General features: G+C 47.4%; 1 protein-coding gene across 3 annotated transcripts in view; it reads left to right on the top strand.

Annotated features, from left to right (window-relative positions):
* MAP1A (microtubule associated protein 1A) overlaps window positions 1-16,912 on the top strand; it is a 72,109-nt gene that overhangs the window by 37,294 nt on the left and 17,903 nt on the right. For all 3 annotated transcript variants that reach the window (XM_075506554.1, XM_075506555.1, XM_075506556.1), the window contains one exon: window positions 16,291-16,373. In XM_075506554.1, the coding sequence (XP_075362669.1) occupies window positions 16,291-16,373 (83 nt within the window). The remainder of the gene's footprint in view (window positions 1-16,290; window positions 16,374-16,912) is intronic.

The raw sequence follows: 16,912 nt of genomic DNA, 5'->3' as shown, positions 1-16,912 counted from the left end.
GTAGTTATGACTCATGAGAGGAACTGAGGATATTGCAGTGACTGCAGGGAATGTGGAGGGAGGTAGGATTATTGCAGTGGGACAGTGCAGAGTGGACACACAAAAAGCAGTCTTAGTTCCACACCTTGCTGTGCCTAAGCTCTGTGGCTTGTTTTTACCTTTGCTTCACACTAAAGAAATGGAGAAAAATTTCTACACATGCTGACTGGTGACTATCCATCAGTCTCCTCCTCTCGCGCCTTCCTCTCCAGGATCTCAAAAGTTAGTACTAATGGAACAATTAGTTGTGTATCTAGCTCTTCAGGAAATCTCTGTCCTTCCGAGGCTTTATTCACAGATGAACTCGAGCATTGGTGACCTTGGCCAGCAGGTTCTCAGTTCTCCTGAGACAGGCCTTTAAGTCTTGCTGGACCGATCTTTCAAATGTATAGAATAGTACTGGGTTGGGTTTTTTCTTTAATGAGGAATGCAATTTTGATTCACTTCTGTCTTTCTGAAAAGCGTCATCATCCCAGTTTCTGTGTTTTAAAAGAAATGAGTGAGCCCTTTCTTTGCTTTTGAAAGTAAAGGCTTGGATATTTCATCTAAGAGGGCTGAGAATCCCAAATGGAAGGAGGCATGTAAGACACAGAGGGGGTAGGATTTAATACGCATGTCTGTTATCAGTGTGTCCTACTGAATAACTTGTGTGTCTCTTTGCGCATATTATTGTCTTTCATGAGCCTTCTTGTGAAGCACCAAAGTCTCTGGCAATTTACTAGAACCTACCTCAGGGCCCTGGGTTCACAGTTTGACCAGGTACGTAGGTTCTTTGTGTCTCTGGCATTCTGCAAAACAAGAAATCTTTTGTAAATTTGTACTAACTTTTGAGATCCTGGAGAAGAAGGTGCAACAGGAGAAGAACTCATCTATAGTCACCAGTCAGGCACGTGGAAATCTATCTCCTTGTCTTTAGTGTGAAGCAAAGGTGAAAACACATCACAGAGCTTAGGCACAGCAAGACCGTTTCAGACCCCTCCTGTGCGAAAGGCTGAGCCTCTTCTGATTCCCCTGGGAGTCAGCTAAATGCCTCAGGCAGCAGTGGCGTAATAAACGGTTGTTACTGAATATGTTCATAGAATACCTGACCTGAAACTCTTGTAGCTGTTTTAAGGTTGGAAAGGAGAGTCCATTGCTGCCACTGGGATACTGGCCATGGTAAGAAAATAGAAATACCAGCTGGCAGGACATAAGCAGCATAAGCTAGAACCTTAGCTGTCACCTGGAGGCTTGTCCAGAAGCTGCATGGTACCACTGCATGGGTGGGCTGGCATTTGCTAGCTCTGCTTTTCATGTATTTTGGTAGTCTTGAGAAAAGTCCTTTTGGTTGTTTCCAGTGAAAAGATGAAGGCTGTAAAAGCTTAGTGCTGTTTTTCACAACATGCTATAGCTACAAATAGATTGTGCTAAAAAACCATGGCAGCATAACTGGCAAGTCTGGATCATTTGTTTCCTCTATTGACTTTCAAGTTAAGAGATTAAGTTAATTGTTTTTGCGCTTGCTGTAGCTAACCTTTATTTCACTGGGATCCAACCACCTCGCCTGTGCCACTCTCTAATAAGCTCCAGTGCCAAAATCTTAAATAATTAAGGAGAAAACTGGAAGGAAAAGGCTGCTAGTATCTCTCTCTTGAATGTTGCCTGAGGAATGTCAGTCTGTCATCAGGCACTCAAGGTGCTAGTAGCTGTCTTAGAGGAGAAGTGGGCAAGAAGCCAGTGATTTACCTTCTGGTTGACTAGATTTATGTTCCAAAAAGCTTCCTAAAATGGTTTTAGAGGAGTAAGTTGCAGTAGAATCACAGAATCATTAAGGTTGGAAAAGAGCTCTAGGATTATCTAGTCCAACCGTCAACCCAACACCTCCGTGCCTACTAAATGCCTAGTACTTGGATAGACCTGCAAACACTGCCCAGGCCATAAAAGAAGTAAATGGCTTCAAACAAATATGACTCCTTTCCATTGTAGGAAAACATTGGATGGGGTGGTTCTCTGTGGCTTTGATCTGTGTGGCATCTTTTTGAAGAACCAGCTTGCAGGCTGGTAGGTATGAGCACAATATGTGTTCTGGCCCAGTTCCTGGTTGCTAGATTTGCGTGGGAGTTTTAATTGTTACGGGGTTTATTTCTTGCTGTTGGTCCATATTCAAAGGCAAAGACAATTGTCAAGGAAGAGGGAGGCATGGGAGCGTGGAAGGGTTCTGTGCCTGTGTGGCTCTGAGGGAGCTGAACAAGTGAGAGACCCTGAGACAAAAGTGTTCGTGGTGGTGGAGGCCTCTTCTAGACCTTTTTATTCTCCCAAGTCAGTAAGTTCAGTCCCTGATTCCACTGTGTAATGTACAAGCTGAAAGAGGCCTAGACTGGCTAGACTGGGTAGCATTAAGAAGTAGGGGCTCCTGTTATGAAGTGAGACTTCGGTGAGCTCAGTGCAAGGCAGACTGGTGAGAGGCAGTGGCCGAGCTGACTTGTCGCCAGTATTGAGAGAAGAAGGTGTCCCTACTCTGCTAGAAACCTCCTTGGCTTCCCCCAAATGCCTCTCTTTTCAATGCTGAAGAGACAAGGCCTGCATTTGCTAGCAGAAGGGACAGGAGGCCTTGAAGCTCTGCGCTTTGAAATAACTTTCTATATCCCATTCATTGCTGTAAATCAAATCCCAGGAATCCAGACCATGCAGAGAATCTTGTCAAGTGGCAATTAGATCCAAGTGTGCAAAGTCAAAACGCAGCAAAGAAAGATGTTGGCAGAGGGCAGCTGCTTTTTCTCAAGGGTTGGCAGAATATAGTCCTTCTGTGCTTTACCACCCCAGCCACACAGAGTCCACGGCTGGTTTGATATCTGTATCTTAAAGGGAGATGACATTCAGCAGGTCATCTTCAAAACAAGCAGGTGAGAGGGAAGAAAAGCTACTGAGAATAAGACTGTTAACAGTAGGGAATAGGAAGGAGGTTTGAGCAGTCTAAACAGATGCTAGAAATCAGAGGCAGGAGCCTCTTGCCAGAAATTTGACATCTCAATAGGCAAACAGGAGGAAATCTCAGAATTATTTCCTTATTTGTGACAGCCATCCCCTCTTTGATACAACTAAGTTCTCTCTGCCTCAGGCAGCTTGCTTACACATATCATATTGATCAGTTCTCAAAAAAAAAAAATCGGCGAGAGAAATAGGACAGATCATGAGCTGTACCTCCAAGTCAGTCAGAATCAGCATTACCCAGATACTTCAAAACTAGGAGAAATGTGCAGGTTTTTTTGAATCTGTGCTCTGTTCTGCTTGTAAGAACATGTATCCTGTGATGCATATTCTTATTAAAATTAAGAAATCGGAAGCTGTCCAGCTCTGCGACTTAGAGGAATCTTCAGCCCTGGAATCTGGAACAGGCATCTGCCTCAATACCAACAGGAACAGTTTTGTGGGCACCTCTGTTCAGGGACTGGCAGCAAATCACAGCTGAAGTCTCACTGACAAGGAAAACGTGAAACGTTACTTTGGTTTCCAAAGGGACCACCTGTAAGTCTGCCAGGGGCTGGTGCAGTGAGGGCACCAAGATAAGAGGGTATCTTAAGGTGTGTGTATGTTTCCTTTTGCGGGTTTAGCTGGAGACATTTAAGAAGTTACAGCTCCAGCTCCTCACAGCTGGAGATAATGCCCTGTGCAGAGCTGTGTTCTTGACTCACGTGAATGCCATACACTGTTTCACAGCAAAAGGATGCAAGGCTAGCTTGAGTCAGCAAAGCTGCTGAAGGGAACAGAATCTCTCATGACTGATTCTGCACCTGGCAAACTAGATAGAAGTGCTCATCTTATCCATTAACGTAGGTCAGTGGTGGTGTAACTTCCAGTTGAGGGGCATTTAATGAACAGTTAGGAACAGTAACTTCTGGAAATAGATACAGCTGTTTCCAAAGTGAACATCTGTGTCTTCAATTAGTGGTTCTAAAATGGCTGAGCTATCAAATTGCTCTTTAGCATAAAAGTGAGACAGTATGTGCAATTAGGAAGCAATGAGATGGTTGCTATGGTTGGCACAGTATAGAAATAGAGGTTGCCTGGGAGAGGAGCTGTAGATGGCATGAAAATATCACAGGGAGGAGGGAAGATAGGAAGACGCAGGCAAATGGTTAGGAGGAGTATCTCCTGGGATGTGGCAAGTGCCATACCTTAAAGAATATTTCACCTCCTTCTCTTGCCCTGCTGCTGGTTCACCTTTGTGGTAATTCCCCAGGAGGCAGTCAGTCATTTTGCAGAGCCTGTTCTTACCTTAAAGCATCATCAGTTCTCCTGACATGCAGTAACAGTGTGGTAAGGTAAGTTACTAAACATCTCCAGCTAGATCCACAAAAGGAAACCTGAGCATGGCTTCAGACGCCTCAACCCTCTCCATCCTGACAGACTCAGCAATGGTTCTGGAAACCAGACCTTGTTCTTCTTCGCCCCAGACCATTCTGTGCCCCTCCTGCTGTGTGTAAGTGTACCACACCACGCACTACTGTTTTTGACAGTAATTCATTTAATCTGTTGTGCTTTCCCATCTTCTTGAAAATCTGTTGCTGTCTCATCCTCCCAGAGGTGGTGGTCTTTTGACCCTAATGACTGGTTACTGCTGTGTTTTTCCTTTCTCTGTCCTGCCTAGTGTGGTTCTCAGTTAATTTCACTCTTTGACTCTGCTCCTGTTGAGAAACTTCTCTCCTTCTTGGAGTTGTCTTGCTGATGCTGTCTTCTTTCTCTGCCTTTTTACACAAAGCTCTCTACTTGCAGAGTTCTGCAGCATTTAAGGCTTTTTCTCTGCCTCTGAGCTGTTCTAAAGTTAGTGCCTATTCTGTCCCAAATCAGCTGCTCTCTTCTTTCTTGATCCTAGCACTTCATGGCTCCTTTTACACTGAGGGAGTTAGGTTGTACTGGTGTTTCCTGGAAGCATATCTGTGACCAGTTGTCCTGTTTGTCCTCCTGAAGGCAACGGGGTAGACGCTCTCGTTGGAAACTGAAGCCCTTGAAAGAGTACAGAATGTGTCACCGGCTCTGCTCTGGCTCACCTAATGCTCTTGCCGCGTGCTGCATCCTTCTCGACTATTCTCTGTGTGCTGTACTGCCAAGCCTCCTGTCGGGCTTGGGTGCGACAGACTTTTCTCCACGTACAGAGCCACCCGTCAGGAAACCCTTGAACTCTAAGGGGGGTTTAGTGCATGTGGTGGTGTATTCCTGAGCAGGTGCTCTTCTGCCCTCTACCCAGCTTCAGTCTAACTGGGTAACAGTGGTAAACATACCATGTGTACCCAGAATTCCCATCAGTCTGTGGCTGGGATGTTAACTAAAGCTAAGACCAATACCTGGAGATTTCCCCTTGTTACCAGGCTGAAGTCAACGTGGGTGTGCTTTCAGGTCTACAGTTCCCAGGGGATGCTTTGCTTCGTAGAGATGTTTGAATTCTCTTCACTCTCTCTGCACACTGCTTTGTGTTTTCCTGTGCGTTGTAATTGTTTATTCAGTTCCTCCAGATAAGGTGTGTCTCCTATTGCACATTCACAGGGCTTTATTTCAGTGGTTCCATGATTTTAACTGTGTGACTCAGTATCCCAATATGAAAAATCATCACACACTTTTTTGAAACTTCCATAAAAAATAAAAACTCATGCATATAATAATACTTCCGTGCTCAAACACCATTGGCTTCCCCTTCTTTTCTAGGTGTGGTTTAAAATCCCGCATTTTATCTCCTGTGTGGTTTCATCTGTGACCCGGTTGGTGATCGCTTGTATGCTCCCTTCCATTGCTCCACAGGACAACACATAGCTCTGCCCTAGCCTTCCCTTACAGGGACTCAGTGCTTTGCTACAGCTTCTTGCCTCTCAATTTTCAGCTGATTTTCATATTCCCACTAAAAATATGTTTTCCCTTTGCCAGTACACAGTGATTTTCTCTTTCTTTAGCTAAGAGAAAATCACTAAAGAAAATCGCTAAGGAGATAGATCTTTAGATTTAGCCATTGATAAATAAATAGATACTTATTTATCTATTTCTGCAGAGTGTTTGATGACCTAAAAATAGAAAGTATATGAAATAAATCTTTACTGTAGACTTTTTCAGACCATGAGAGGGAGAACACTTGCTGGTGGACCACAAAGCACTGCCTGAAGCCAATTCCTCATCATTCTCAGCTGTTGAATCACACTAGAAAGCTAAAACTACAGCACTTCCGTAATAATGCTTTTATTATAATAAGTAGTTACTGTGGCTGTCGCATGTTGTGAATACAAGTTGGGGGAGGAGGCTGTGGGACGGCCCTTTTGGCTGCGATCGCCCAGTGAGCTGGCTGTGCCCTTTGCTCTGCGCATCTCTGGAAGGGAAGCAAAGAGCTGGATGTGCCCAGAATCACTGGGATTGCTGCAGCTCTTCAGGCACCTGAATCCCACAGTGAGGCACCAGTTTGCACTGCAGCCTCCCACCTAGCACTCAAAATATCTCTTAGTCTTTTCTGGGCAGTTTACACCAAGCTCCAGCTGTAGGCCTTACCTGGTGTTTCTCCACTTATCTTGCCTGAAAGTCTCATCTCGCCTGACACAACGCTACCATTAAAAGGTAAGGAGCACTAGAGTGGGAAATGTCCTGTCGTTCTGGTAAACACACCCAAGGGCGTCCGCGGGGGTGTTAGAGATCGTGTTTGAATGCCTGAGCTGGAACCAACGCACAGATTCAGGACTGCAAAGCAAAAACGCCTCTCGCACAACAGGGTGCTGCCAGTCCAAGGGCGTTCTTTGTGTCCCCTGTCGAGATGGCTGTGGCTTGCATAATTAACTAATTATTCCTTAGAGTTGTTGGGGGAGGGAGCAAAGACACTCACGGTACGGTCTGGTGTTTGGGACGCAGATGTGTGAAGATCCCGTTCGCATCTCTGTGCTAGCGGGTGTTTCAAGTGTCTGCAAAAGAGACAAGCTTCAGCCGGAGGGGTTGAGAGCAATCCTGCTCTGTCCCTGGCAGGGAGGGAGTCAGGGGTCACCATCTCCCGAGAGAACGTGCCAGTGAGCAGGCCGCTGTGCCATCTTCTTTGGGGTTCTCTGTTGTCCTCTGAGGAGATGGCGTCTGGATATAGGCCTCCAGCTTTCCACCCAGACTGCATGGAGGAGCTGCAGGTGAGAATCTCTTGTCTTAGGAGTGCAGAAGCGATGGCGTAGTGTTGGGGCCCAGTTCTTGTTTCTCGGTGGTTGCCTCTGCAGCTGCTCAGCTGGCTGGTGCCTGCGGGGTCCGTCCCCGCCAGGGGCCGGTCGCCCTGCCAGAGCCTCGGCTCAGGCCACGAGAGCTGAGGCAGCCGGCAGCTGAGCCTCCCGCGTCCGGGAGAGCTGCTCTGAAATACGCTTTTCCCATTTCCTTAATGCTCCTTCAGGGCAGACCAGGACTGGGACGTAAAGAGCGTGTTGATCATAGGCATGGACAATAACAAATTGGAAGGTGTTTTGAACAGTCAAGACGAATGAAGAAATAATCCTGGGAGCCCAGAGAGTGTAATGGTCATGGCAAGAAAGAACAGAGAGATTTAAACTGAGGAAGTGCAGTGGCCTTATCTTATCTTCTCAATCAAAACATATGCTGAACCCAACACAGCCATTGTTGTCTGAAAAAAAAGTAAGAACTGGGAGCCTGGGATTCTGTGTACGTAAATAGATAGAGTATCCTGAAAAGAATTTTCTCAACGTTTTTGGGGAAAAGAAAGAAGTAAAAATAACTGAGGGATCGCTGCAAGTTTAAGAAAAAAATCTTTAATTGCTTTTATCAATAATTTTAGCCGTTATTTCACTCTAACAGAGATGTTCTGTGGTAATCTAAAAACCTTAATACTGTGCTTAGAAATAAATGTTTTTTTAAGGACAGTTTGTTAGTAAAACAATTTACTGTTGCAGCCAACATAAGCACTACATCAGCTTTGGAACCTAATTGACAGCCTGCGGAAGCTAGTTGAGACTGTGGGTCATCCTCTCTCTGGGTCGGAGGAACTGGCCAAGCTGCTTTCCCTGCGTCTGGGCGATCTAGTTTGGAAGCGGGCTGTAACGCAGAACGCGATGGTGGCTGTCTCCTACGTGGCTAAGCTCCGAGAAGCGGAGACGGCCTGCTTCCCTCGGCCAGGGCAGAGGCTGATGCTAGCGTGTTCTAGACTCCCGTTTAGCCTCTCGAGGCCAGGCCAGAGTGAGACATAGCCGTTTGCTCTCCGTGCTGCATTTGTGGCAGCGGCAGCTGCTGCTGCTTGCACGGGGCCAGGCCCTGTACAGGTGCTTTGCTTAAGGCAGCTGCCTCCCTCTGCCAAGAGCAGGAAATGACAGTTTTCTGTAAAATTGAATTTGCCCAGAATCTTTCCTTTCTAGAACCCACCACAAATGCCCACACACTGTTCAGAATCTCTTCAGCCTGACCCTCTGTGGAGGGGTTTCTTTCCAAATTTATTGAGGACTCTCCTCTCGAATGGTTTGAGCATGCAGACGGCAGGAAGGCTGTGTGCAAACTTTCCTCCCGCCGCTCTGTAGCACATTCCAGTTCATGTTGGTGGTGCTGTGGTTGCCCACAGATTGCCCACACTTCTGCCCACAGCTATGAAATCGCCTAAGCATGTCTCGAGGGTTGATACGTCCCTCTGGCCCGTCGTAACAGGTCAGGGCTGTTACTCCTGCAGTACAGCAAGGATGCCCAGGTACAGAGGAGCTACGAGATGTTTCTGAGATGCAAGTCTGCAGGTAAGGAGGAGTTGAATGGTGAATTCACAGTTGCCGGCTTGTGTACTGGCTGCCAAAGCAATCTTTGTGTTTATTTTTTAATTCCTGAGCCCATCTGAGTAGCTGGCAGAGCTTCCAAATCTCCACCAGCCAGAGCTGGTCCTACCAGCTGTACGCCGTTCAATTTGCATGCTGGAGGAAGGAGCTTCAGCAGCTGTGTGCCCTTCAGGTGCCGGGCGTAGGACATTGCTTCCGGCAAGAGTACATTCACTCCTCTCCCTCACTGCTGAACAACACAGGGCTTCCTTGGTCCTGTGGAGGGGTGGGTCCATATTGCAGTAGGAGATAGGAAGGTGTATTTGCACAGGTGGGATAAGAGGCAGGACCCTGCTCAGAATTCTGTGCAGGACCTTTCCTCCCTTTCCTCTGGTCTTTATAAGCTCTCTCCCAAGGAGCTGTGGCTTGCTGTACTTGGTACAGTCCTGGAGTGTTTGTGAATGAATGCGCTGTTTCATTTTCTCTGAATGGACACCATTTGGGGCTGGATCCTTTTTCTCCCATTGGCACTGCAGAAGCTGCAGTTGGAGACTTCACAGCCTCAGAATGAAAGTCAGTTACTATCTCAGCGTTATGATGTCATTTCAGCGTGAAGGAAATGGCAGTCTTTCAGCTTGCACTAGCTCATGTTAATTATGCAAATTTATGCACTCTGAAAACCCTCATGCGTGGTTTGACTGTCTTCAGAGGTGGACTTTTTTCAATAGGGCATCAGGAAGACCATGTAACACAAGGCTCAACTCTTCGCTAAAGTGTAGCTGAACCTTAGTGATATCTAGGATCTTCTTGTAAGAAGAGTCTTTTCAGAAGTGCCACCCTGAAGAGGTACGTTCATAACATCAGGTAAGAGGTCAGAAAGTTAGGAAGAGTTGGTGTTTAATTGCTGTGGCCTGTGTGCCTTGATAACATGTCCAGACTGTGAAACCTTGGTATTTTTTATCAGTGTACTATTGGTGTTTGCTTCACAGGTAGAACCTGGCCTGGTAAGCCCAAATAATCTTAGGGACAAAGGAGGCAAAGGGTGTGGGAAGGATAAGGGAGGTAATGAGGAATAAAGAATGGTCCCTGGATGGGGAGAGGATTGGTTTCTGTGTGGTCAGATGAACAGCCTCCATCCTCTGCATCATGGCAAGGTCCTGAGAGTTCTGCAGCCCAGACTTTACACCCTGCCATCAGATACGAACAAACATTGGTAAGATCCCTCCCCTGAGCTTTGTCTTTTCCAGGCTAAACAGTCCCGCCTCTCAGCCCTCCTCTCGTCAGAGATGTGCCAGTCCTTTAATCATCTTTGTGGCCCTTATGTTCCTTACAGTTTGGCGTGCCAGCCAGAGCATCGTGACAGTTCTGCACAGTCTCTCCCTTGACAGATGACTCTAGTGCCCTGGCCTAGGTGATCATATTTCACAGAGGTGAGAACCTGGGTCCCACTGCCCTGACAATTGGTCTCTGATTTCAGCACAGTGAGTTGTAACCATGGTTCTTCCAGTTCTGATCAACAGAATAAGACGACCTCTGAGGTCTGATGGTCCAAAAGGTTAAAGCAAATGCCAAGGAGCAGCTCTTGCAGCTATCCTTGCCAGCCCTTCAGACCAGCCCAGAATTTATTATTCAGCTACAGGGATTGTTAGGTGCTTTCAATTAGAGTGGCAAAACACATTGCGTACAAGGATCTGTATTGGCAGCATGACCTCCTTTTCTGCCTCCACGGCCATCTGTCTGCTTCTAGGATGATCTCTTTCTTGGGCATCCTGTTTGTCACATCGTTACCCTAGAGCACTGTCCTTTGTTTTAGCCCAGACTGACCTCCCCACATAGTCCTCTTTGCTTGACTGCTAATCACTAAAACCACAGTGTCTGGTCCTTCGTTCTCTTGCCCTCTATCACTTTGTGCATGTAGACAGCCCTGGATGGTTAATTCACACCGACTCCAAAATCTGTGTGGCTTTGCTCATCACTTGCTATCCTCCACCATAACCAAATTAATTCTGCACTCAGTGGGCCACATAATCATAGAATATCTCAAGTTGGAAGGGACCCACAAGGATCATGGAGTCCAACTCCCTGCTCCTCGCAGGACTACCTAACGCTAAACCGTATGACTAAGAGCATCGTCCAGATGCTCCTTGAACTCTGACAGGCTTGGTGCCCTGACCGCTTCCCTGGCGAGCCTGTTCCAGTGACCGACCACCCTCTCGGTGAAGAACGTTTTCCTAATGTCCAACCTGAACTTGCCCTGACACAGCTTCATTCCATTCCCTCGTGTCCTATGCTGGTCACCAGAGAGAGGAGATCAGCACCTCCCCCTCCACTGTCCCCCGTGAGGAAGGTGTAGACTGCGACGATCAGGTCCCCCCTCAGCCCTTCTGCTATGTAAGCTATACATACCCTTCAAAAAAAAAATCAAAAACCCAGACTTTTCCTTCCTCCCCGCTAATGATCCGTGAGTGCCGCCTGCACATCCTGAAGTGCCCCCTTAGTATTAGCCATGGAAGTTCCTCTAGGATTGCCTAGAAAAGCCGTTGTTTGTCACCTCTGGGACATTTTTGTGTAATGCCCCCATGGTCAGTTCTGGCTGCCTGCCGTCCAAGAGGTGGCTGCCCTGTAGAAAGAGAGCTTTGTGTGGGCCCTCTGCGGTCCTTCAGGATGAAGGTGATGTTACTTCTGCACAATGGTCAGTAGTGCGATCTGTGTGGAGAAGGAGAATGCCCCTGTCTGTTTTCTGAAATTTCACTGAGGTCATGAATGGGTGCATTTGTGTATTTAATCTTTACATACGTTATGCAGCAAGCACTTTGTGTGGGTAAAAGGCAACTAATGCCATGAGTCAAAAACTACCTAAGAGACAGAAAACAAATTAGAAAACAAATATATGGTCAAGTTTGTGCAGCATCCAGAGGTAAAATACAAGGGCTTCATGATTTCCTACTAAATATAAAGCTGATCAATACAGTAATGACGAGGAAAGAGGTTGGAATGAACATGGAGGTAGCTAAATTTGTAGATGACTCAGTTACTTATATCTAGAAAAGACTGTGAGGAACTTCTGCAACTAAATTGAATAGTCATCATGATGTCCCATTACATTCATTGCCAAAAAACACAAAATCAAGCACACTATAAAAATTAAACCTTCCAGGCTACTTATAAAGGCTCAATAATGTCATGGCAGGGTGAAATTTCGATGTCACTGCGTACCCAACTGAAGATCTTTATTTGGTGCAAAGCTAGTGTCAGGTTATGTTACGATGCATAAAAAATAGGATGGGGAATAACACAGAAAATCCAATAATGCCACCCTGTGAGTCTTCTGTGTTCCTTCTCGTCTTGTATATTTCTGCTCTTACTCATCTCATCCTAAAGGCCATAGCAGAACTGGAAGAGTTTCAGGGATAGGTGGCAGCGGTTACGAGTGACTAGAAAAACTCTCCTCTTAAGGAACAGATGGTGAAGACCGGGGGCTTTCTGCCTTGGGGGGGACATGAGGGATAGAAACATTCTCTGGAAGTGCACAGGCATTGTGATGACTGCAGTAATCGGGACATGCCTGAACGCACAATGTGAAGACTGGTACAAAATGAGAAATTCAATGGTAATGAAGTTTACTCCCGCAGTTACTAGGGGAGAGGAGATTTAATTTAACGTAGCAGCTTGTGAGCATAGTTTGAGAGGGCTGAGCAGGGTCAGGGATCTGTGTTCAGAATGCACCTGGAGATCTGTGGTCGGAGAGCTTTGTTCAGATGTTTGTCCTAGGCAGGTTGAAGACAGCAGTCTTCAGCAGCCTGAGAAGGATATTCCTCGTACTGGTAAATGTAATTAAGGGATTTTGCCATTTGCAGTGGTATTTCCAGGCATGCATTTCACTGTGGTAGGGCTCTAGTAAGAGCAAATGTCTGGCAATGACCTGAACAGCGTGCTTTCAGTCACTGTGTCTGCGACGTCGGTCGCACTGCTACTCATTTCTGTTGCACATAATTTTTGTTAGTAAGAAGAAGGATGCCCCAGTCTGTGTTTCAATCCTTTGTCTGTGCAGCTGCTTCTGCAGGCCTGTATAGAGGAAGCGGCCAGCAAAGGGGGCTCCTCAGACTGACGAGCACGTGGATTCAAAGAGACCTTGGGGTGACGGGTATTCTCTCAGCTGGGCCCAGCCCAGTGTGTGCTCTGTCACGTACAGGGGTGCTGCTGTCCCTGGGCTGGGGAGGCAGCTGCTAGCAGCCTGGGCGTGAGCCGGGGCTGGGGCGCTCGCCCTGGCGAGTTCACAGGCCGGGTTAGGTCACCGTGTTGCTGTCTCGCTCACAGTTTGCAGTTCAGCCTGGCATTTGTGTTGCTGTTCTGCTTTATCTCTGAACTAAGCTGAAGAACAGTTTTGGGTTTTGGCACGCATGTGTGTGTGCGGTGATTCACTGTTTCTGGAAATGGCCTGTCTGTATGGCCGTGCTCCTGTATCCTTCTGAGAACCAACTGCTGCAACTGAAGAAAGGGAATCTGCCCAACAGCAGGTCAGGAGCAAAGCTCTGGAGCGCTGCACTGCTTCAGAGTCACAGAATCACCGAATCATAGGTTGGAAGGGACCTCTTGAGATGGTCTAGTCCAATCCCACCTGCTCAAGAAGGGTCAGCTAGAGCAGGTTTCCCAGGACTGTGCCCAGTTGGGTTTTGAGTACCTCTGAGGATGGTTACTCCACAACCTCTTTGTACAACCTATTCCAGTGTTTGACCACCCTCACAGTAAAAAAAGTGTTTTCTTGTGTTCAGATGGAATTGCATGTGTCTTAATTTGTGCCTCTTGCCCTGCCACTGGGCACTACTGAGAAGAGAGTCTGCCTTCCTCTTCATTCCCTCCCATCACATAGTCATACATATTGATAAGATCCCTCCCCCACCCCAAGCCTTCTCTTTTCCAGCCTGAACAGTCTTAGTGCGTTCAGCCTCGCCTCATATGAAAATGCTTCAGTCCCTTAATCATCTTCACGGCCCTTCACAAGACTCGGTACTTCACCATTCCTACCTTCCATCTGCCAGCAGCTGCTGGCCCCACAGCTTGAGCCCTTTGCTTTCTTTCAAGTATGAAGGCGACAGCCCCTCCAGGGGGTGAGAGGATGCAAGCAGAATGCTAACCAGCCGTGCTTTGTTTACCAGTCTCAGCAGTGACAGCTCAGCTGCTTGGGCTTGAACCACAGAAATGGCAAAGAGCAGCAGTATTTTCATGCCTGCTAGTCCTGCAGGCAAGCCCCTTTCCCTGTACAGCTGGCATTGGCCACCAAGCGCTGCCCAGCCTGCAGCCCTCGGGCTGGCGTGGGCTCCGCAGTGCCTTGGCACCTGGTGCCTGGAAGGATGCCCACATGCTGGGCACCAGTGACTACACTGTGCCTGAGAGCCCTCCTTTCATATGGCACACGGAAGAGGCTGCTGGTGTTGGTTCTGTACGCCAAGCTGTGTTCTCCAAGTGACGTGGGTAACGACTGCCAAAAAAGTCTGTCTGGGAGGTATAGGTAGCGAGGTGGCAGAAGTTGAAGCCTGGGGAACGGCGTGGGTTTCACTTTGTCCAAGACCACTGCTGAGAAATGGGAGCAGATTGCTTCTGTTCTGGGTGCTCTGAGCAGCACGTGAGCGGAGGTCCTGGTGTGGGGTGAGCTGTGTGAAAACTGCACGATGCAATCAGTGCGGAAACGAGGTACTCCTCGTGCTGGCTGCTGGGACCTAAGCAGTGCCGAGGTATCAGCAATGCCTGTACAATTACCATCGCCTCGAGGATGAGGGGGGGGTTGCTGCTTTTGGCCGCAGTGCGTGCCCCAGAACGCCTCCGGGGCCCTCCTCCTCTGCGCCACCTCTCCCACACCGCTCCCCGCGGGCTCGCTCGCAGCATTCCTTCTTTGTGCGGGGGCTTGGTGCCCAGCCTCTCCCATCCGTACACCGCATCCCACATCGAGTGGCAGAAATGCCACTGAACTCAGTGCAAGCATTTCCTTTGCACAGTGATGGTTTTGTTTTAGTCTGGAGGGACCATTTTGAGACAAAGTGAAAGAACACAAGTTCAGAAAACAGCTAGGGATGCCGAGCATAACTAGTTCTGCTGAGAGCTTAGAGCCGCTCTCATGTTGGGGTGAAAGTCGCCTTCTGGGCATATCTGTCTGGTTTATACGTAATTGCTGGCAGCCAGAGTAAAACATCCCAGTAAAATGAGTTTGATTAAAGCTATACTGAGTATTGGCCTTTCTCTGACTTCTTTCTTTTTGTGTCCTTTTGGTGTCTTTCTTTGAAATACCAGTTTGATCAAGCTGTTTTAGAAGGACTGAGATCTGTCTAGAAGGAGAGCTGATGGGAGGTTGTGGAATAGAGAGGGTGGAAAGAATGACATTGTCAAAGAGCAGCAGTTGTCTGGAAGATGAAAAATAGAAATAGATGTCCATTTTCAGTGAAGATCTATGGCCCTCCAGTCTGTATGAGGGGTTAAAGCCTATGAAAGATTTAAACCCTATAAATTATACATTCCAACAGTTAAGTTCTAAGTGCCTGCCTTGTAGAGTGGATGTAGTGTGCAGAGGTAGGTATTTGCAAAGACCAGAATCCAAAAATTATGTGCTGCCTGCCATGTCAAGGGAAGTGCTGGTCCTGTACATCGTCCTGCTTCCCAGAGCTGTTTGACGTGGGTACACAACGATGGCTCTAGCCCTGCCTTTCAGGATGGCAGGCGCTCGCCACTCTTCTTCCTAATAAATTAATAGGGCCCAGGCATTATGTCAATATTTTGCCAAATACCCATGTAATGCCCGTGCCAAGGTGAGCACACAGGCTGCTTTTTTGCACTACCAGGCTCTTGCTTGCTCTTCTTTGGCTCTTCCTTTTTTGCCTAAATATAGAGAGAGAGCAGGGTCCTGTCGGGGTGCCTGTTTGTGACTCTCACAGGAGGGAGACAGGAGAACAAGCATTCTTACCATCTAGATGGTTCCCATAGCAGCAGTTTACCTCTAGGAGTGCACATTTGGATTAAAGAAAAACACTGCATAAGAGAAAAACTTATTAAGAATGATGAGAGATTCGTCATTAGTGCTGCAGCACTCTAATGAGGGGTGAGTTGGCACGCACCAGCAGGCTCACAAAACCCTGTGGTGACTAAGGCTTGGACAACATCCAGAGATACCTCTCCGTGGTAGCTGCAGTGAGGCAAGATGCTTCTGTCTGGAGGGGATAATTGGTCTGTGCCAGCGTTTACGGGGCACAGCTGTCTGGCACAAGCGGGCAGCTTGATATGCCTGGCACTGTGGACTTCAGAACACGTTGGAGTTGAGTTGCAAATTGCGCTGATCCAGAACTAGGATTTTTTCCTTGTTACTGAAAAGAATTTGCTTTGTTCTATGAGACCCAGGTATTAAATTGGGTCTAGAATGCAAGTTGAAGCCTTGCAATCAAACCCATGCTGAAGTGGAATTTTTGAGGCTAAAACATCAGTAGGCAGATACTGTCTCATCAGCTTCTCCCATCCTGTCTAATCCCTTGCCTCTCCCCAGGCCAAAGAACCCTCCATCACCGGAGCGATACCCTGGAGACAGTGATCCTGGTAAATCCCAATGTGGACAGCATCGTGTCTGAGGTAAGGACCAGATGCCAGCAGGTTTTCTCCACATCAGCTCTCCTGCCCTTGCTTGACATAGAGGCCATGATCATCACACTTGGTACCTTCCGCAGAGTTTGAACATGCTGGCAGTCTGCTCCAAGGTGTGGTGAAGTGGCCAGGTGTTCTGGGCTTGCCACCAAGATCTATGCAGTAACCAGTATTGTGTGGCAGAATTTACTGCTAGACAAAGAAACACACAAGAGTGTATGGTTTCTTGTGGGCTAATCCTTTAGGAATGAGCTGCTTCCTGGAAGAGTTAGTGGCTTAGAATTGCCCGATTTTAAGGATTTCTCAGGAGCTTGTAGAGTTTCCTAGCAAACAAGGTGGAGGGCTTCTGAACCTTGAGCATTCTAGTTTGATGAGAGTCTAAATGTGCCAGCCTCTCACGTGGCAGTGTGACGCCAAACATTTTCTCTTAGCATTGGCCTACTTTCTCAATGTGAATTTTGGTGTGACATGGAGCTGTGTCAGGCAGGCAGCAGCAGTGTCTTCCCTCTTCAATAACCTACTCTCCT

This window comes from Mycteria americana, chromosome 6 (assembly GCF_035582795.1).
Source record: "Mycteria americana isolate JAX WOST 10 ecotype Jacksonville Zoo and Gardens chromosome 6, USCA_MyAme_1.0, whole genome shotgun sequence".
In the NCBI taxonomy this organism is placed as follows: Eukaryota; Metazoa; Chordata; class Aves; order Ciconiiformes; family Ciconiidae; genus Mycteria; species Mycteria americana.
Note: the sequence above shows the minus strand (reverse complement) of the source record. Positions and strands in the feature narration are given on the sequence as shown.